Source organism: Epinephelus lanceolatus, chromosome 14 (genome assembly GCF_041903045.1).
Source record: "Epinephelus lanceolatus isolate andai-2023 chromosome 14, ASM4190304v1, whole genome shotgun sequence".
In the NCBI taxonomy this organism is placed as follows: domain Eukaryota; kingdom Metazoa; phylum Chordata; class Actinopteri; order Perciformes; family Serranidae; genus Epinephelus; species Epinephelus lanceolatus.
Window position 1 is genome coordinate 44082453 of NC_135747.1, and position 21787 is coordinate 44104239.

Here is a 21787-nt window from a genome sequence, read left to right on the forward strand (position 1 = left end):
ATTCGTGAATAAAAGTGATTCATTGTCTGAAGTGCAGGTGTCAGGAAGAAGGAAAGGGTGTGCATGTTTACAGCAGCACAGCTCTGACCGTGCAGGTGTCTTCAGACACGTCCCCCACAGTGTGCAGCTCAAAGACCGACATAAAGGAAACTTTGGTATTTGTTTGGTTCATGTTCATGTTTTCCTGTGTTTCTGTGTCTGAGTGGGAAGAACAGTTTCTGATTTTAGTCCAGTACTGAGAGGAGAGCTGCAGTGTAACCACAGGTGCACCGCGTCAATTTACATCCATTAAAAGTGTTTGTTTGTGCCTCTAACAGGTTCAGTGTTGCCCTGAGTGTCTGACAACATTACAGAAAGGACCTGACAGAGAAATGAAACATTTAGTTTTGTGTCCAGGCCTCGTTCTGACGTCTTCTTTGAAATTGTCAAAATCAGCTGAACACTCAGCCGTGACACTGAAAGTCTTTTAGATAAGATTAGGATGTGCTTCCTGTTCTCCCGTCGTCAAAATCTTGCAGCGAGGTTTCAGCCACAGTGAGGCAGGAACCAAATGAGTTCATAGTAGACTGCAGGGTGCACATGGAGCAGCAAAGAACACCGCGCGGCGGAGGGCGTGACCAGCCTGGCAATCCGATTTGCCAGGCTGGTCACACCTCCAGGATACTACCAGCTGATAAAGACACGTCATGACGCATGTCAGATGATGCTTCTGAAGAAGACTGCAGTGACAGTCGAAACATGTCAAGGTAAACTACATCTCCTTAAAAACTCATTGTCTGGGGGAAAAAAAAAAGAAACCTTTCTACACTGGTCTCAGCTCCGACAGTCTCAATGAGTTTAACCACCAACGAGAGAGTTGGATCGTCATCTTTGTCATCGCCATGTTTGGGTGATGAAGGGTTAGCTTTGTCGCTAACGTGCCGAGACAGGGTTCGTCCTGGAGAGTCCTGACAAGAGCTACCTGTCATACTGAGATGTCCTTTAAATGGTCTGAAGATAAAATAGAACGCAGATATAGCACTAAGACGACAAGATATGCCCTGGTTACCCTTTTTAAAAGTAAATATATTACTTTACTTCTTACTCCCTGCCAACAGTAATTCGTTACACTACTCGTTATGTTACTTTTTCATTACACCACATAAAATCGGTAATTGCATATATTCCCAAAATTCAGATGTGTCTCTGTGTGAATGTGTGAAGGGTGATCACCAGGAAGTGAACCCTTCAGTTACCTGTGAGCGTTACTTTCCCAGAGATCTGTCTGTCAGACAAAGAGTCACTCATGGAGCAACATTTCATCCAGCACATATCCAACCACAAGCCTCATCGTGGACTACAAACAGCCTACAACCGGAAACCAGGGCTCTTCCGCTCTTCTTCCGGAGGCAAGATGTCCGGGGTTTGCCTACAGACTGAATGTAGAGTGTGTGTATATAGAGACTACTGCCCAACCTGCAGGTCAAACGCACTGGACCTGAGGGTTGTGAGTCAACTTGTGCATCACTACTAAGTGGTTACACATCAGCCTGTTTGGCTGCTGCACTCTGGCTCAATGCTGGACCAGTTTTAAAACTGTTGTTCCTGTCAGTCACTGAGACACAACAACACAGGGAAATGTGGCCCAGGTTGAAAAGTACTGGAGTTCCCCTTTAAAGTGTGTGTGGACTTTATCTGTGTGTGTGTTGAGCGTTTGAAGCCATAGTCTGGATGCAGGAGGCCCAAGGTGTTCTCCAGATGTCCCCTCGTGATACGGCTCAGGATGCCGCCTGCATCATAATGAACGAGGAGGAGGCAGAATAAATCCTGGAGTTAAACAGTGTCCATAAACAGAGAGGAGGAAAACAGCGTATGGATCTGCCAGCCGCACCTCATCTGTCAGACGCCCAGTGATTCTAATCATATTGTCGGGGTTGAGGAGGTGGCGCTGATTTAAATCAGCACGCCACCTCATTGGGCGAAGGTGATTAGCGTGGGTGTTCCAAGTGATTGTAATTGGGTTGCATGTGATTGGAGAGGTGCCATATACCCTAAAGAGGTGAGCTGTGTGTGTGTGTGTGTGTGCATACATAACGAGGCGTATGGAGGCGTGTGTTGATGACAGTACGCTGTGAGCTGATGAGATATTAGCAGACAGCTCGTATCAGAGCCTGCAGCACACTATCTGTAGCCTAAAGCCATTTATCACAGCCGGGAGATGGGGCTTGTTTTTAGCTCTTATTTGTACAGTTTGATTTCAGGTGATAACTTGATAAGCAGCTGTCAGCTGACGATACACTCAGGTGCTGCTGAGAAGATAAGCTGATTTATTTTTTGGCCAACAGACAGCAGTCGGTGACAGATGAACAAAATGCCAAACGTTCTCTGCAGCCTGAAACTTTGTAATTTCATTATAAATTAAATATCTTTGTTTTTAACGGTTGGTTTATCAGAACGGACTGTTCTGTAGGAAATGTGTCATACAGGGTGGCGTAGGCTCTTAAAATGTCTGAAATTCAGTTTTATAAATTTTGGGCATTTTATATGTTTATATTAAAAAATGTTGTAAATATGCAAAAGAGCTTGAAAAGATAAAGTATTAAAGTATTAAAAAAAAGAAGTAAGTTAAAGTAAGTTATTAAAAACAGAAAGACAGAAATTTCTTAGAAAATTAATTTTTAGAAAATAATAAAAATAAAGACAAATATCCAGAAAACCAGAATAAGTACAGAAAAAGAATGAATGACCAAAAAACTATATTTATGATTATTTTAATTACATATTTGAACTTATATTATGAAATTCTAATATATGTGTGTATTTTTTTTTATTCAAATTTATTGTTTTTTGCTTTTCTTTTCCTGCTAATTTTCGCTTAATTGTCTTGTAACTTTTAACAGGTTTTTAAAATAATTTTGGGTAATTTTTTTGCCAACAGTATCTTTATTGATTTTAATAACAACAAACAAAGACAGACATATACAAAGAAGACAAAAAGATTATGAACTGTATTTGGCTTTAATGGGGTTAAAACTGTTTTCGCCGGCGTTGGTCTGTCTGTTTGTTTGTCTGTCTGCAAAATAACTCAAAAAGTTCTGAACAGATTTTGATGAAATTTTCAGGAAAGGTTGATAATGGGACAAGGAACAGATGGTAAAATTTTGGTGGTGATCGGTTGAAGCGAAGTGGATAAAATAATAAAATGGCGGGAAATCCGAGCTGCTTGGCGGAGGTCTGCGCTCTCCGAGTGCTCTTCTAGTTTTTGATATATCTTCAAAAGTATAAAAGAGTTAAACAGTTTATTTCCACACACTTTGCACATTTTATTTTACTACATCACCTTTATTTTTTATCTGCAGAGTTTGTTAATGTGATGGCCTGAACTTCACCAACATGCCGTCATATATCGCCTGAAGTTAAAGTAACTTTCTTTAAAAAAGATAATCTGCCTGCTTTGTATTTAAAGCTTGCAGGCTGCAGTTTTATAATAAATACACATAATGATATTCATGTTGCTCTGATGTGCAGGGCCGATATCAGGGAACTATTTCCTCTTCACTTTTTATCACCTTTTATTGCTGTCGACAGTATTGTTGTTACGACCGTCGGTTTTATTAATAGGAAATATAAAAATTATGTAACAACAGTCAGGTTTGGTTCGTATCTGAAGAACTTCTGCGTCTGTACCGACACACCACAGTCTGATGAGCTAAGCAGGACTGTGTGGAGCATTAAGAGTATTTTATATAATCATATGAATGTATATCTCTAAGCTGTGGACAGAGTTTACTTTAAAGGGTACGTTGCCCTCTGTGATTCCTCGCAGCTCCAGCCGCTGTGCACAGGTAGCTGCTGTTTATCTCTCTGTCACTGCACTCTGCATGAGGATAGATCACTACTGTGACAGTAACAGGGAGATGAGCCAGAGCTCTGTGTGTGTGTGTGTCTGTGTGTGTGTGTGTGTGTGTGTGTGTGTGTGTGTGTGATGGCAGACCTCCAAACACCAGCGAACAAAAGGGGAAGGAGACGTTTCATTATTCTCTCCTCTCAGACCTGTGAGGACGTTCAGGCTGCTGCTGTTCTTGGAGACATTTGGTTGTTGTATCCGCTCGTAACTATAAAATCTTTTCTTAAGCCGCTTTCACACACGCCGTGTATCCCTGAAATATTTCTCTGAATGGGGCATCATCATCCTCACTGTGACCTCGTCACGTGTCCACGTTTGGTCATGGACTTTCCACGTCCACATATGACGTCCAAGGTACCCTGGGTGTGTTGGTTGTTGACGTTCTGGGACGCCGTGTCAACTTCAGCCTGTTACATGCATTGTCTGTTTTCAAAATACACTTCTGTTTCCACAGGAAATGTACAGTTTGCATACAGTCTCTTTCAAAATAAAAGCACTATGTTGGTACAACACCACCAACTGATGTTTTTTTCCTTCAACAACACACACACACGTGGTTACGTTTAGCCAACACACACACACATGTGGTTACATTTAGTCAACACACACATGTGGTTACGTTTAGCCAACACACACACGTGGTTATGTTTAGCCAACACACACATGTGGTTACGTTTAGCCAACACACACACATGTGGTTATGTTTAGCCAACACACACACGTGGTTACATTTGGCCAACACACACATGTGGTTACGTTTAGCCAACACACACACGTGGTTACGTTTAGCCAACACACACACATGTGGTTACATTTAGCCAACACACACACGTGGTTACGTTTAGCCAACACACACACATGTGGTTACGTTTAGCCAACACACACACGTGGTTACATTTGGCCAACACACACATGTGGTTACGTTTAGCCAACACACACACGTGGTTATGTTTAGCCAACACACACACATGTGGTTACATTTAGCCAACACACACACGTGGTTACGTTTAGCCAACACACACACATGTGGTTACGTTTAGCCAACACACACACGTGGTTACGTTTATCCAACACACACACATGTGGTTACATTTAGTCAACACACACACACATGTGGTTACATTTAGTCAACACACACACGTGGTTACATTTAGCCAACACACACATGTGGTTACGTTTAGCCAACACACTCACATGTGGTTACGTTTAGCCAACACACACACGTGGTTACGTTTAGCCAACACACACACGTGGTTACGTTTAGTCAACACACACACATGTGGTTACATTTAGCCAACACACACACGTGGTTACGTTTAGCCAACACACACACATGGTTACATTTAGCCAACACACACACGTGGTTACGTTTAGTCAACACACACACACACGTGGTTATGTTTAGCCAACACACACACGTGGTTACATTTGGCCAACACACACATGTGGTTACGTTTAGCCAACACACACACGTGGTTACATTTAGCCAACACACACATGTGGTTACGTTTAGCCAACACACACGTGGTTACGTTTAGCCAACACACACACGTGGTTACGTTTAGTCAACACACACACATGTGGTTACATTTAGCCAACACACACACGTGGTTACGTTTAGCCAACACACACACATGGTTACGTTTAGCCAACACACACACGTGGTTACGTTTAGCCAACACACACACGTGGTTACATTTAGCCAACACACATGTGGTTACATTTAGCCAACACACACACGTGGTTACATTTAGCCAACACACACACGTGGTTACGTTTAGCCAACACACACACGTGGTTACGTTTAGCCAACACACACACATGTGGTTACGTTTAGCCAACACACACACGTGGTTACGTTTAGCCAACACACACACGTGGTTACGTTTAGCCAACACACACACACGTGGTTGGGTTAATGAAAAAAGAACAGGGTTTGGCGTTACAGTCTTACAGGGAGTGAACCCTGGTCTCCGGGGTGAAAGTCGGTGGTTGTTGGCGGGCAAGGAGCTGTTCTTGTAATGTATTTAATATTAACAATTTTGTGCGATAAGTAATGTTTTTCATGATCTACTTGAAACAGAAACATAGAGCCATGGATTTAAATCCATCATCAGCAGTGTCTTGTGATTCATTTGGTTCCTGCAGTGTTTCTGCTTTCAGTCAAAACACAGCCGTACTGGAATTTTCCCTGAAATCGATATTATCTATTAATATCAGAACATTTGCCCCTTTGTCATGATGAGACGGCAGAGGTGAAAATACTCTAAGTTCAAATGATCTGAAGGAGGGAAAACAGGATGTTGTAGACGCCTCATTAAACCCACAGAGATCTGCCTGTTTAGCTTTAATGTGAACAAACTGCTGCATGTTAAACAGAAGGAACTGTGTCAGGTAAAGACCGATGTATTCTGAACTTCTTACTGGTCCCCATGAAAACTGATCGGGCTGTTTGAGGAGTAAAGATCTTTTCACCCGGAGGACAGCGACATCACTTCCTTTCTAAGAAATGATCCTGACAGTGTGTTTTTGAGGAACGTGTGTGAGCGGAGTTAATAAATGAACCACAGGGAAACAAAACAACACACAGGCGTCTCCTCACAGAACGTTACATCCAGCACATTATTCAGGATATCAGGACATGTTATGCATCAGGTTTCTCACAGAACTCATTCATATTCATATTTTGGGGAGAATCTGCACACAAACAATTAGCTTGTTAGACTTTTGTTTCTGTGTTAATGCAGTCATGAATGTCAGCGTTGTGTAATGTGTGTGTGTGTGTGTGTGTGTGTGTGTGTGTGTGTCCTCTTTAGTAACCTGCGGTTCTTGATGATTGCGCTGGCCTACGCCGTCCCCACAGGAGTGATCGCTGGCTGGTTTGGAGTCCTTGACATGGTCCTCACACCAGCCAAAGTCAGCCAGGTAGGCAGCACACACCCACCCACACACACACACACACACACACACACAACCAGAATAACATATCAATTTCAATCTTGTCAGTTTATTAGATTTTAATAATGAAGCATGTGAGTAAACCAAGGTCATTAACAACGCTGAATATAATTACTGTGGGGAGGGTTTGTGCACATTTTGCCTAAAAGATGTTTCAGTAGAGGACGATTACGAACAACAGACACATCACACTACAGCTCGTCAACAGACAACCACACAAACTTATTACCACTTTTACTGAAAGATCTGTACTTCCTCCCCCTCATCCACTCATCCAGAGTTTCTCCATCATGAATCCAACTTTATGCTCTCAGTTACATCTTGGTCAGTTCAGACTAAAGTTTGGTGACGAGACGAGTTGAAACAGACACCTACTGTCAACGCTCCACTCTGTAATGTAGTAAAAAGCTGCTGGTTGACAGGAAGTGACCACCATGAGACGGCATATCATCTCTAGTCAACGACTCTCTGTGCTTCTGATCTGTAACGTCGACAGGAAGTGACCGCCGTGAGACGGCGTATCGTCTCTAGTCAACGACTCTCTGTGCTTCTGATCTGTAACGTCGACAGGAAGTGACCGCCGTGAGACGGCGTATCATCTCTAGTCAACGACTCTCTGTGCTTCCGTTCTGATTTGCAGCTTTTCAGACTTATTTTATTTACTTATTTTTCTCTAAAATGATCTAAAACTGTTTCGTCTTGTCGCCAATCTTTGATGTGACCTGAGCTTCAGGTGGATGAGTTGTAACCAAGTATGAGAGAAAAAGACTTCTCTTGTATTTCTGCAGTTAAAACAAGCTCAAGTAGATTAACCATTTGTTATTTCCTCATTTTGAGCGTGTTTCACAGCAGCACCCACAGCAGGATGAATAGCTGATAACGTTCTCTTCATCTTGAAAAACCTCTCAGAAACTTGTAATTCCTCCAGAGAGTGATGCCTGTTATTGTCCAGGTGATGCTTTTTAACATCAATGCGCAGAAAGCACACATTGCATTTTAAAGCAGCTCTGAAAAATTGGAGATGTTGAAGGATAATTAACCCCACAGCTCCTGAACTAACATGAGAAGTCTATTTCAGTGCAGACAGGCCTTCAGACAGATGAACTTTACTGCAGCGGTTTATTAACTCGCTTTTACCCTCCTGTGAATACACTTGAGTTCAGAAACACTGTCTGTCCTTCACCATACAGACGCTGCTTCAGTGAGATCTCAAGAAACCTGAAAATAAAGAAATATCATTCTTTCTTTACCTGGTTTCCACTCGTTAAAGTCCAGATGAAACTGCAGTTTGAGATGACCTGGATTCAGTATTGAGAGTGAAACAAGACGAGCAGGTGGTGTATAACGTTGGGGATGTTTTATTATGATGGTTGAGGAGTGGCCTTGTCAAGACAGTGAGGTCCCGATGGTGCAACAGGATAGAGAGAGACGAAGCCCATCTAATTATGATAATACATTTTATTTAAAGGCGCCTTTCAGAACACTCAAGGTCGTCTTACAGAGCGCTAAATGACTTGTGTAACAAGAGACTGAATTGGCAAGCATATTGTTGCTGGGATAAAACCACTAGTGCTGTTTAAAGGGGGGAGGGAGGGCAGAGTCAGTGTTAGCGTGAATGTGAATAAGCCACTTTGAACAGGTGGGTTTTTCAGATGGGATTTGAAGGATGTCACGTTGTCAGACTGTCGGATGTGTCGGGGTTAGGTAGTTCCAGAGCGTGAGGGCAGTGCAGCTGGAAGCACCCATGGGGCTGAGGCGTGAGGTGGGGGCGGTCAGAAACAGAGATGCTGTGTCTCAAATCGCGTTCTTCTGTACTTATTCTTAATATTTTAAAACGGTCAAAAGTTGAGTGTGGAACTATGGACACTTCTCGCCCTCAATGGTCACCATCTTGGCTATGTAGCGGAAGGGGAGGGACCACTTTTCAAACAGGAAATGGCGGCCGAGGACTGTGCAACCGTGAACGTCGCTGCATTGTAAAAATACATGTTTTTTTTACTAAGCACCACTATACTGTTGTCGGGTATAAGCCAGCAGTGTGTTTATTGGGATCATTTAGCAGTCTGTAATGATTTGGTACCACGAACGATAACGCGAATGCTAATGCTAGTTTGCTAACTAGCTAATTTGTGGTCCTCATTTCCGGTGAGTGCACAACGGCCGTGTTTGGTTTGAGACAACACTACGCTGTCGAAATTTGCACACTACGCCAACAAGTACACAGTGCACGTAGTATACTACATGGAAATGTACTGACGGAAGTATGTGATTTGAGACACACTAAGAGTGTGCTGATCCGGTGGAGGGGCAGGACTGTCTCGTCCTCCAGAGTTGGGGTTTGCATTGACTGGATTCGAGTCACTGCAGCCGCTGACTGAGGATCAGTCCTCAGGGCTGCTGCCCGCTACAGATGTGCCAAATCATACTGTTCACGAAAATATCGGTGTAATTTTTAATATGGTGTGAAAAATTCATATTGTGATACTCATGCCATTTGGACTTGTTAACATATTGACGTTGTACTGTTACTCATGGAAACAACAAGCATGTCTGACAGTGACATGATGATGGACTGTGCGGTGGTTCCAAAAAGAGGAGGAGCTTCAGTAGTGTGTAATAAAGTGTGGCGTAGGCTCAGAGGGAACTCAGTCGGCAGCTCCTCTGGCAGCAGCACAGTGATTCTGTCTCCTCACAGCCTGTCACAGGTTACAGCCTGATGATCAGAGATGAGTTATACAGTACAGGCCAAAAGTTTGGACACACCTTCTCATTCAATGCGTTTTCTTTATTTTCATGACTATTTACATTGTAGATTCTCACTGAAGGCATCAAAACTATGAATGAACACATGTGGAGTTATGTACTTAACAAAAAAAGGTGAAATAACTGAAAACATGTTTTATATTCTAGTTTCTTCAAAATAGCCACCCTTTGCTCTGATTACTGCTTTGCGCACTCTTGGCATTCTCTCCATGAGCTTCAAGAGGTAGTCACCTGAAATGGTTTTCCAACAGTCTTGAAGGAGTTCCCAGAGGTGTTTAGCACTTGTTGGCCCCTTTGCCTTCACTCTGCGGTCCAGCTCACCCCAGACCATCTGGATTGGGTTCAGGTCCGGTGACTGTGGAGGCCAGGTCATCTGCCGCAGCACTCCATCACTCTCCTTCTTGGTCAAATAGCCCTTACACAGCCTGGAGGTGTGTTTGGGGTCATTGTCCTGTTGAAAAATAAATGATCGTCCAACTAAACGCAAACCGGATGGGATGGCATGTCGCTGCAGGATGCTGTGGTAGCCATGCTGGTTCAGTGTGCCTTCAATTTTGAATAAATCCCCAACAGTGTCACCAGCAAAACACCCCCACACCATCACACCTCCTCCTCCATGCTTCACAGTGGGAACCAGGCATGTGGAATCCATCCGTTCACCTTTTCTGCGTCTCACAAAGACACGGCGGTTGGAACCAAAGATCTCAAATTTGGACTCATCAGACCAAAGCACAGATTTCCACTGGTCTAATGTCCATTCCTTGTGTTTCTTGGCCCAAACAAATCTCTTCTGCTTGTTGCCTCTCCTTAGCAGTGGTTTCCTAGCAGCTATTTGACCATGAAGGCCTGATTGGCGCAGTCTCCTCTTAACAGTTGTTCTAGAGATGGGTCTGCTGCTAGAACTCTGTGTGGCATTCATCTGGTCTCTGATCTGAGCTGCTGTTAACTTGCCATTTCTGAGGCTGGTGACTCGGATGAACTTATCCTCAGAAGCAGAGGTGACTCTTGGTCTTCCTTTCCTGGGTCGGTCCTCATGTGTGCCAGTTTGGTTGTAGCGCTTGATGGTTTTTGCGACTCCACTTGGGGACACATTTAAAGTTTTTGCAATTTTCCGGACTGACTGACCTTCATTTCTTAAAGTAATGATGGCCACTGGTTTTTCTTTAGTTAGCTGATTGGTTCTTGCCATAATATGAATTTTAACAGTTGTCCAATAGGGCTGTCGGCTGTGTATTAACCTGACTTCTGCACAACACAACTGATGGTCCCAACCCCATTGATAAAGCAAGAAATTCCACTAATTAACCCTGATAAGGCACACCTGTGAAGTGGAAACCATTTCAGGTGACTACCTCTTGAAGCTCATGGAGAGAATGCCAAGAGTGTGCAAAGCAGTAATCAGAGCAAAGGGTGGCTATTTTGAAGAAACTAGAATATAAAACATGTTTTCAGTTATTTCACCTTTTTTTGTTAAGTACATAACTCCACATGTGTTCATTCATAGTTTTGATGCCTTCAGTGAGAATCTACAATGTAAATAGTCATGAAAATAAAGAAAACACATTGAATGAGAAGGTGTGTCCAAACTTTTGGCCTGTACTGTACATACAGTCAGGTCCATAATTATTTGGACAATGATACAGTTGTCGTCATTTTGGCTCTGTACACCACCACAATGGGTTTTAAATGAAACAATGAATACCTGCTTAAAGTGCAGACTCTCAGCTTTCATTTAAAGCTTTTTTCAAAAATGTAGTATGAACCGTGTAGGAATGACAACCATTTCTTCACACAGTCCCCCGACTTTAAGGGCTCATAAGTATTTGGACAAACTAACATAATCATCAGTTAAACAGTCAGTTTTAATACTTGGTTGCAAATCCTTTGCAGTCAATGACTGCCTGAAGTGTTGGACACATAGGCATCATCAGACTTGGCCATTGCACAACATTCCACTTCTTTGCCTTAAAAATGTCTTTGGTTGCTTTTGCAGTATGCTTCAGGTCATTGTCCAACTGCACTGTGAAGCATCGTCCAATGAGTTTTGAAGCATTTGGTTGAATCTGAGCAGATAATGGTGCCCCAAACACTTCAGCTTTCATCCTGCTGCTCTTGTCAGCAGTCACATCATCAATAAATACAAGAGAACCAGTTCCACTGGCAGCCATACATGGCCATGACATAACAGTACCTCCACCATGCTTCACTGATGAGGTGGTGTGCTTTGGATCATGAGCAGTTCCTTCCCTTCTTCCTTCTCTTGTCTTCCCATCATTCTGGTAGTTGATCTTTGTTTTATCTGTCCATAGTATGCTGTTCCACAACTGTACAGGCTTTTTAGATGGTTTTTGACAAACTCTAATCTGGCCTTCCATTTTTAAGGCTAACCAATGGTTTGCATCTTGTGATAAACCCTCTGTATTTATTCTAGTGAAGTCTTGTCTTGCTGACAAGAGCAGCAGGATGAAAGCTGAAGTGTTTGGGGCTACATTATCTGCTCAGATTCAACTAAATGTTTCAAAACTCATTGGACGATGCTTCACAGTGCAGATGGACATTGACCTGAAGCATATTGCAAAAGCAACCAAAGACATTTTTAAGGCAAAGAAGTGGAATGTTCTGCAATGGCCAAGTCATATCATCTGACCTGAATCCAATTGAGCATGCGTTTCTCTTGCTGAAGCCAAAACTGAGGGCAAAACACCCAAAACACAAGCAGGAAGTGCAGACGGCTGCAGTAAAGGGCTGGCAGAGCATCACCAGGGAAGAAACCCAGCATCTGATGATGCCTATGTGTCCAACACTTCAGGCAGTCATTGACTGTAAAGGATTTGCAACCAAGTATTAAAACTGACTGTTTAATTGATGATTATGTTAGTTTGTCCAAATACTTATGAGCCCTTAAAGTCGGGGGACTGTGTGAAGAAATGGTTGTCATTCCTACACGGTTCATACTACATTTTTGAAAAAAGCCTTAAATGAAAGCTGAGAGTCTGCACTTTAAGCAGGTATTCATTGTTTCATTTAAAACCCATTGTGGTGGTGTACAGAGCCAAAATGACGACAACTGTATCATTGTCCAAATAATTATGGACCTGACTGTATATATAGATCCCAGGGGACAGTCTTTAAATGTGACGTAGTTGTGATATTAATATTGTAACAGAATCTAAATTTGAGCTACTGTTGTTGTTCACAAACTAAAGTGACATCAACATTTTTCTTTAGTTTTTACTGAAGATTTGAAGCAAACTGTTGAACTACATCACTGATTTTGTTCTAATTTGTCATATTGTCAAGAATATTGTGATTGCAAAAATACCCTGGAATCTCCTGATATTATTTTATCATGTCGCCCAGCCCAACATTGAAATCATGTGAGGTGTTTTGTTGGCGGTAATGTTACTAGTGTTAAAAGTTAGTATGGAAAGAAGAACACACTCAGGTTGTGGCTACTCATGGTCAGTAACACTGGTGAGATACACTCAGCAAGACAGGCTGGCCCCGCCCCCGTCACTGCACAGAGTGCCGTTCGCTTGTTTATTCAAAGTTAATTAATATTGAACGTGTTGGGTGTTTAAAGTGCACCAACTTCTGCACCTCCTCCTCCTCCAAGCAATATACCCACCAACAGCTAAATGAAGGGCAAACAGAGGGACAGAGATTCTTACTTTATATGTAGATATTGTTACACATGTACACAGTTTGCTCAGGTGTGTGAGGTGTGGTCTGAAAAGGGTTAAAAAGACATTTCTTATTTCATCTCAACTTTAAAAGTCCTCAGAACTTCTGTCATTGTCATCATTTGTGAAGAGCACAATCAGCTGCAATCCATCGTTTGTATCCCTGCTCGCCGTCTTCATCCTGAGACAGACCAGAGAGGAAGAGGAGTTGAGTGGGGCTGCGAGTGCGGAGCAGGTTCAGAGGAAAAGCTCTGTCTAGTTTGCATCTTCCAGGTCTCGACACAGCAGTGTGTCAAAAGACAAAGGCAGGATCTTTTCAAGGTTATCATCAGACAGGTGCTGGCGGAGAGGAGATCACACGCAGGAGTGCGGCGGATGAGACGCTCCTCGTCACACCTCTATCTTTAAACCTCAGTGAAGAGGCAGCAGAGCGCATACCAAATTGTTCGTAGATTTCATTTGTTCTCAAAAGATTCCTTTCCCTCTCTTCCTGATTTCTTTTATCCACGCTAGTTAAGAAGATAAAAAGTGTGTTAAGAATAAAAGTGTGTTGCAATGAGGTGAGCTGTGTTACAGGATTTCTCCTGGGTGAAAAACTTTGAGCTTAAAAAAAGAAGTGAAACAAGGTAGACGTGCATCTAAACATGGTGAGGTGGAGGAGTGCGAGTGTGCAGCAGAAGACTGTTCTTCAGGCGTGGAGATGTTTGTTCTTAACGTGGAGTTGAACAGAGGAAGAGCAAATACGGCGTCTTCTTTTTGTTTAAGCTCGCTATGAACCCACAGACCCAAATCGCAGCTTTAGCTCATCCTGTTTTCCTATCTGCTGTAAGCTTTGTTGATTCAGCCAGATCCAAAAACAGCACAGAAAGATGCTGTTCAGGGACAGAAATGAGCATTTCATACAACCACAAGATGTGATGTATATATAGACCTGTTCCCTCTTTCCATCTCTAAACTCCCGTGTATTTTCATTGGAGTTTTTTTCGCTCTCTTCTCATGCTCTGCTTATTATCTTTCTCCCATCCATGAGAAATGTTTCTCTGGTAATTTAAAGTATGCAGTAAAAGCCTCAGGCCAGTGTACAACACATCGACAGCAAAAGAGCAATTACACACTTTCCATTAATGTCCTCATGCTTTTTAATAATTTGCTCATTTGGGTGAGAATGGGTGGTGACATGCAGGTGTGCTCACAAACACACGTGCACACCTCGTTTCTTTTGCTGGTAATTGCTGCATTGTCCCTGTGCCAGTGTCGCTCTGTGTGTGTGTGTGTGTGTGTGTGTGTGCGCAGCCTGCATCAGTGTGTTAGGATACAAAGTGTACCTCCTCGTTAGCGGTATCTGTGCACACCAGACCCTGCTCCAAATGGGCAGGATGCAAGTATGCTCATTTTTCGCCTAAGTGCACGGCTCACATCCTGTCGCACTCCCTTCATTTGTGCTCACAGACCACATCGGGATCTGATGTAATGCATCCCACATGCGCACCAACTCCCAGCCGCCATGGTTCATCTGAACTGTCTGTAGAGATGGTGCCCAACGCCAGTGAATAAATAACAGTTTGGTCGATAGCCCATTCTGATGTTTTGTTGTTGTTTTTAACCTATGTTTTAAGATTATTTTGGCTTTATTAGAGAGGAAGGTCTGAGTCTGGAGTTGAGCCTGCAGCTGCTGCAGCAAGGACACTGCCTTCATATATGAGACGCCTGCTCTTCACACTAAGCCACCAGCCGCCCCATATTCATCACCCCTTCCTGGCACTGTGTGATGATGCGATATTGCCTCACAAAAATATCATGACACTATGCTGCATCAATTTTTCCTCCACCCCTGATAAAAACGTATCGAACAACCTTTAAAGGAACAGTGTTTAACATTCAGGGGGATTTGGTGGCATCTAGTGGTGATGCAGATTGTAACCAGCTGAAACTAAAGGTTTTTTACCAGGAGCTGAATTATCCACAGGTCTCTTCGTCTCCAAAACAAACACTTAATAAAGTAGTTTCATGTTACACATCAGTGTTTCCCTGAACACTGTGCAGCTCTCCACAGCCAGCCCACCTGTCCAGCACCTGCAAATGTTTGCTGACCTATTTTCTCTGATAACTATTAGTGTATGCACATCTTATTTTTGGTCCAGATGTTCAGGAGGTTTTTACCGGGAATCGAATTATCTGCAGAGGTTTCCTCCTCTAACACAAACAGACCTGGTGATTTAAACCAGTAAATCACATTAGAGAAAATGAGTGTTCTTCTGACGCTGCTCGTTGCAGAGAGGCTGCTAAAGGTGATTATACACTAAAGAAAATGAATATAATATATTCATTTTCTGACAATATATCCCCCCTCAATCCGACACACGGGTCCTTTAATATAACCTCCTTTTACAAGAAAAATATCTTTAAAAAAAGTAGTAACTTACTTCCAAAGCCTTTTTACTTCATATAATCTGTTATAATAATTCCCTCTCTAATATCTGTTTGATATCGCTGTGAAAACATCAAATATTTTCTCCTTCAAACGGCTGGATTTATTTCAAGTTTCTTCTTCTCCAAAAACTACATTTTACAAGATTATATTGAACACACCATGAGAACGTTTAAAATTATCTGCACACAATACTGATTTTTACTGAATAGAGCTTGAACTCATCAAAATGTAACTCAATGCAACCTCTGTTAGCTGTTAGCTGTTAGCTCCGGCCACCAGCTGCTAACAGCTAAGTAGCTCTCCTCCTGCTGATGTTAACTTTGTTAGCAATTTAGCTTATCAGAGAAAAGATAGGGTGCATCCCCCGACACGTTGATAGTGGGTTTGCTGCGTCCTTCCATCCTGAAGGCATCATGACAGGATGCTGTTAGTTTTGCACTCTGCTTTTTAGCCTGTGCAAAACTGATGTGACACAACAGAGAAACATCGGCCACTGTCGTCTGTGAATCTCATCTTTTCTTGCCATTAACAGACGGCAGTCAACACGGTGAATATCATCGATGTTCAGCTGATAACTCAGGCCTTCCCTTACTGTCTGTCCTAGTTTCAGGTTTTTGCATTTTCCTTTCCGTCCCAACTTTTCTGGTCCGTCTCTTCTCTTCCAGCAGCAGGTCTGGTGCTGCACGCTCTCATACTCATATCCAATAATGACCTCTGTGCTGCAGATGTCAGACACTGTTTTCAGTCTTACAAAGTTCAGACAACTTTCCTCGACCTCTGCTTCATGCAGTCATTTATCCTTCGTCTATCTCCACATCTCTTCATTTCCTCTCCTCCCTCTGTTGATCTCTGTCAGCATTTTTCTTTCAGCTGTTTCTTCCGGGTTCTTCCCTAAAAATATATAAATGCTTCTGTCACCTGTTTTTTGGGGCCAGCCGTGCAGACTGATGGAGAACTGACCGGAGCAGCTGTGGGGCAGCAGGAGCAGCTGTCATTGGACGAGACAAATCACTGCCTACTTTCTGACTCTGGACGGGAAAAACTAACTTGTGTCCGTTCCTCAGCTGAGGATCCTAAAAGATGTCCTGGTTGACGCCATGATGGTGCAGGAAACATGCCAAAAACTGACCCAACACCGGTCATAGCTGTCAGGCTGAGACTTTAGGAGTTTACTAAATATGCGCCTGAGGTGTTTAATAATTTGTATTGTATCGAGTGAGTAAATGAGGCACGCGAGGATTAGCTGGTTTGCAAACAGAGCAGCAGGAGGTGATGTGGTGATTTTCTGGGTACTGAGTGATGCTGTAACTGAACTGTTTTCTTCATACCAAGCTCACTCCTCACGACTTTAGCACTGAGTTTCTGCTTGACAACAGTTTTTGAAGCTTCCAGACAAAATATCACTCAGCTTTTGATTGGCGCTTGCCAACTGGGGCTAAAGTCCCATGTGTGAACTGTTCAGACGCGAGCCGATGCATCGTAAACGCTCCCTACATATGTAGCATGCAAAATATCTGGACCTGTCGAGGATGCAAATTTGCGTTTCCTACAAGAGCAAGTGCTCGTTGTCTTCGTTGGTAGGGTTTAGGCAGGAGAAGTGAGATATGTTGTGGTTAGGGTTAGGATGTCAGGGTGAGCCAATCAGAGGCAGAGGAGCAGGGAGGAAGAGGCGTAGTGTGCTTCAGCCGCCTCACGAGGAACAGCAGGCCTGTCAGATGCTCTCAGAGTATCCGGAGAGACTTCCAAAGTAAACTGCAGCACACGGACTAGAGGCAACAAACTTTATTTAAAGACTAATGTTACAACACCAGATGCGTCTGTAAAATGCATGTTTATGAAACTGGGTGTGTCCTTTGTTAAGATGGTTGGAAAGTGTGAGCGGCAGCTACCACTGCTTGGTGCTAGAGCTTAATGTTGTGCCTAAAAACAGCCTTTCAGCCTGAGCTCTTGATTCTGAATGTGAAGCAAACACATGAGAACGACACAAGGTGAGGAAAAGACAAGGGTAAGATACAGATTCCAGCACCTTTGGGTCTCACTTGTTTGCTTCATGTTGCCATGGTAAAAGGAGTCACCTCTCCTCGACCAGAGAAGTTGAGGTCCCCTCCTGAAGCAGAGGTCAGAGACAGTGACTCAATGGTCAAACTGAAGATTCAGAGGAATGTGGATTTTGTCTCGGCTGTGGAAAAATGCACCAGCTTTTTTTTTTTTTTTAAGCTAAAACACTGGAGGGTTTATGAGTTTTCCCAGTTTCCCCTGGTCTACATGAGTGAGAGCTGCGTGCACATTCCTGGCAGGAAGTCAAGTAAATTCTTCATGGCCGTTGGAGTTTAACCTTGTTGTTTAATTCTGTTTCTGATGTGATGTAAAGAATCTGTAGATAAAGCAGAGCAGCTGAGAGCGTTCGCCTAATGACTTGCTGAGGATGATTTAGTTCTCTTGGCGTGTAGCGTAGCCCGGGCAGCTTGTAGCTGAGTATGAAGTCGTTCAGATGAGAAACAGCTCTGATGCTCTGTGGTTCTCTGCCAGGTGGATATCCCCCCTTTAGAGCTGCTGAGCGAGCTGCTGCCCCGAGTGAAAGAGTTCACTTCCATCCAGTTAGTGTTTCCCAGTAAGTAGAGAGGAGTGCTGCCTTTCCAGGCCTCTCACACTGACTCCAGCCCTGCAGACATTGAGCTCAACACTCGGCCCAAAAACAGAAATAGAAACAACAGTCAGGCTGTTTTCTTTTACACGGGCACGTCTCAGAGGTTTCAGTGCCATCCCTGTTTCAGTGCTGTGCCTGAGATTGTGAATTATTCAGTCAGTCCATCCGTCCTGTAATGTTTGACAGCATCCTGTCCGCTGTGTTTGTGGACAGTAGGAACAAGATGGTCAACACTCAGATAAAGGCTCTAATTTTGCAGAGTTCCTACGCAGTATTTAAAAGTACGGAATTTGATTTTAGTCATTTCCAGGTCTGGATAAGTGTGGGGAAAAAAGAGTTGTTTTGTTCTGAGCCCCCTGCTGTTCAGCCTGCTGACTAACGACTGCACTGCCAGATTCAGCAATAACCACATCATAAAGTTTGCTGACGACACGACAGTGGTGGGTCTCGTCCATGATAACAGCGAGTCTGTATACAGGATGGAGGTGGATCAACTGACAGCGTGGTGCAGATCCCACAACCTCACCCTCAATGTGGACAAAACAAAGGAGATGGTGATTGATTTCAGGAGGGCCAGCAAACAACATCATACACCTCCGCACATTGACGGGGCTGCTGTTTAGAGGGTCAGCGGTGTGAAGTTCCTGGGGGTCCACCCGGCTGATGACCTGTCCTCGACCACCAACATCACAGCAGTCATCAGAAGAGCACAGCAGCGGCTCCACCCCCTCTGGAGACTCAGGAAAGTAGGTCTCCCCACTGCTCATCTCACCACCTTCTACAGGGGCACCATTGAAAGCATCGTCACATACAGCCTCACTTCCTGGTTCGGGAACTGCAAGGCTTATGAACAGAAACAGCGGAACAGGATAGTGAGGACAGCCAGCAGGATCATTGGTGCCCCCTCCCCTTCCTGATGGAGATCTACCAGCAGCGCTGCATCCGCAGAGCGACCTCACCACCTCTTCTCCCTCCTGCCATCTGGGAAGAGGTACAGAAGCATCAGCTGCAGATCCAGCAGGATGCTAAACAGCTTCTTCCCACAAGCCATATGAACTGTAAATGGACTGTGCCCCCTCCCCATACACACACTCACCTCTGAACCCCCCCTTTTCATTCAGAATCAAAGTTCATTCCTATTAAAAGTGATCTTGTAAACACCTAATTCAGAATGAAAATGGCCAATGCAATTGAAAATTCAATCGGATGTAAGGGGCTGGAATATTCTGATTCTAATTCCAAATGACAGAATTTCTCACACTTGTATACACTCATTCCTCTTTAAGTTCATTCCGGTCTTTCCGCTCATGCTCGTTTCCTTGCCCTTCTGGCACCATGACGTATATAGCGCGCATAGCAACGGGCTGAGATAGAGCAGTCGGACTCGTTGCACTCACTGGTTTCCATTCGCCACAGCACGGTCTTCTACCTCCCTTCTTCGACCTTCTACCTCCCTTCTCCTCCTCAACAGACGAAGCATTAGCAGAACAAGGTTGTTGTCGTACTGCTGCTTCAAGAATATAAGCAAAACAAGCCCGAAAAAGGCACTAAGAACGGCGTCGTCAAGCATCTTGTTATCCGGAGCGAAGACTACAGTGTTTTCTTCTGATAAACGTAAACACATAACATCTGCCCCGCCCCCTATCCAATCAGAAACCTTGTGCAGACCCAAATAAAGGCGATTAAACTGATCTCCCATGTAAACTACCTGGAAAAACTTTAATGTCATCATCAGAAAAATAAACAGTCTGCATAACGAAGCCTTTAAGGCTGCAGAGACGCCGCAAAAATTAAATTTTAAAACTTTTTTTTTTTATCTTATTTTTGCGCCTTATTTATCAAAGAGAGTAAAAACATATCTGGGGAACAAGACTATTTGTCCGTTACTCATCGTCATATCTCAGGAACAGAAGTGATGACATTTTATATCCCAAAGGTCAAAGGTCAGCTTGACTGTGACATCATCATGTTTTAACGTCATATCTCAGGAACAGAAGGGGAGACATTTGGTCAGATACTGAATTGGTGACTCTAATCTTGAAACTGTGCTGATTGTATAGATCTTCTGTGTGTGAAGCATCCATGTTTTCACTGACATGGATGCAGACTGTCAGAGACACTGGACTGGTGGGTGGAGTCATACAACCACAGGGTGGACTGGTGGGCGGAGTCATACAACCACAGGGTGGACTGGTGGGCGGAGTCATACAACCACAGGGTGGACTGGTGGGCGGAGTCATACAACCACAGGGTGGACTGGTGGGCGGAGTAATACAACCACGGGGCGGTGATTCTAGTATCTTCATATATTTCATCAGTTAATTTAGGGGGACGCTTGATGCATTTTTGAATATTCATTATAAAACCGCAGAGGAAGGAACCCTGAGTTTGGATCTGATTGAGACTCGGGATCTTTTAGGACACTCCTGTGTTTTAATGTGTGAGCTGTGTTGGAGGAAATGTGCTCGATCTGCAGACAGGAGGATTAAGTGTAGAGCTCAGCATCACCATAATGAATATGACTCAGGAAACAGGTGCCTCACTGCGCTCAATTGTTCCCTTAATGGAGAGTAGCCATTTAGAATTGACAGAACTGGGAGGCCGATCCAACGTGTCCTGCTTCTTTTAGTTTGATTGCTTTTTTTAATTCGATTACAGAATCAGTCGTGAACTTCTGGTGCTCTGTTTAACTCCATCAGGATGCATGCTCTGCCTTCAGACGCAGCACTTCCTCCCTATTAAAGACTGTTTTGTGGATTTCCTGGGATTACATGATGTGAGTCGGTGTAGGAATACCATGTCGAAGCAAAGCTCAGGATAAGGTCTTTGATTATTGGCTTAAAATGGCTTACAAGAAGAGATTGAGAGAGAGAATTAGTGAAAACAAACACGTTGACGTGTCGACAGCCTTGAGTCCTGGCTCTGCCTACCTTGACACCAGTCAGCTCCAATTTACCGACACAGTCGCAACATAGCAGACATGATTAAGCTTCAAATCTGGCCTTTTTTTGGGTTCCAAGGCGCTAAGAATACTGCAGTTAATTAACTCTCCACCCGCACATGAAACACAGTCATTTGCATCTCAGAATTGAAATGGCTTGGCAACCAATTTGTGTTTAGCTGCCTAAATTGGTGCACAAACTGATGTGACATTACACGCCTTAGAAACCCTCACATTGGTGCTGCGCGGCCTATATAGATAATAAGCAGCAGTTATAGGTGCCACAGGGTGGTGGGTGGTTTAAGTGAATCAAATATTGTTGGTCCTCCTCGTTTACTCGGGGGGAGGAGGAGGACGCTGTTCACCTCGCCGAGCTGCCTCGGGCCATTCAGGCAGGCATCTTGCAGGCGGGTTGGCCCACACAGAAAATATAACGACATTTTAACATTCATCACTTAGTAAGCCAGAAGATATTTTA

At 43.6% G+C, this 21787-nt stretch overlaps 1 protein-coding gene across 1 annotated transcript in view; it reads left to right on the top strand.

Moving 5' to 3' along the window:
* The window catches only part of slc49a4 (solute carrier family 49 member 4), a 100568-nt gene that overhangs the window by 37608 nt on the left and 41173 nt on the right, over positions 1-21787 (top strand). Inside the window, exon 5 of the mRNA XM_033618141.2 lies at positions 6703-6811. Within this exon, the coding sequence (XP_033474032.2) occupies positions 6703-6811 (109 nt within the window). The remainder of the gene's footprint in view (positions 1-6702; positions 6812-21787) is intronic.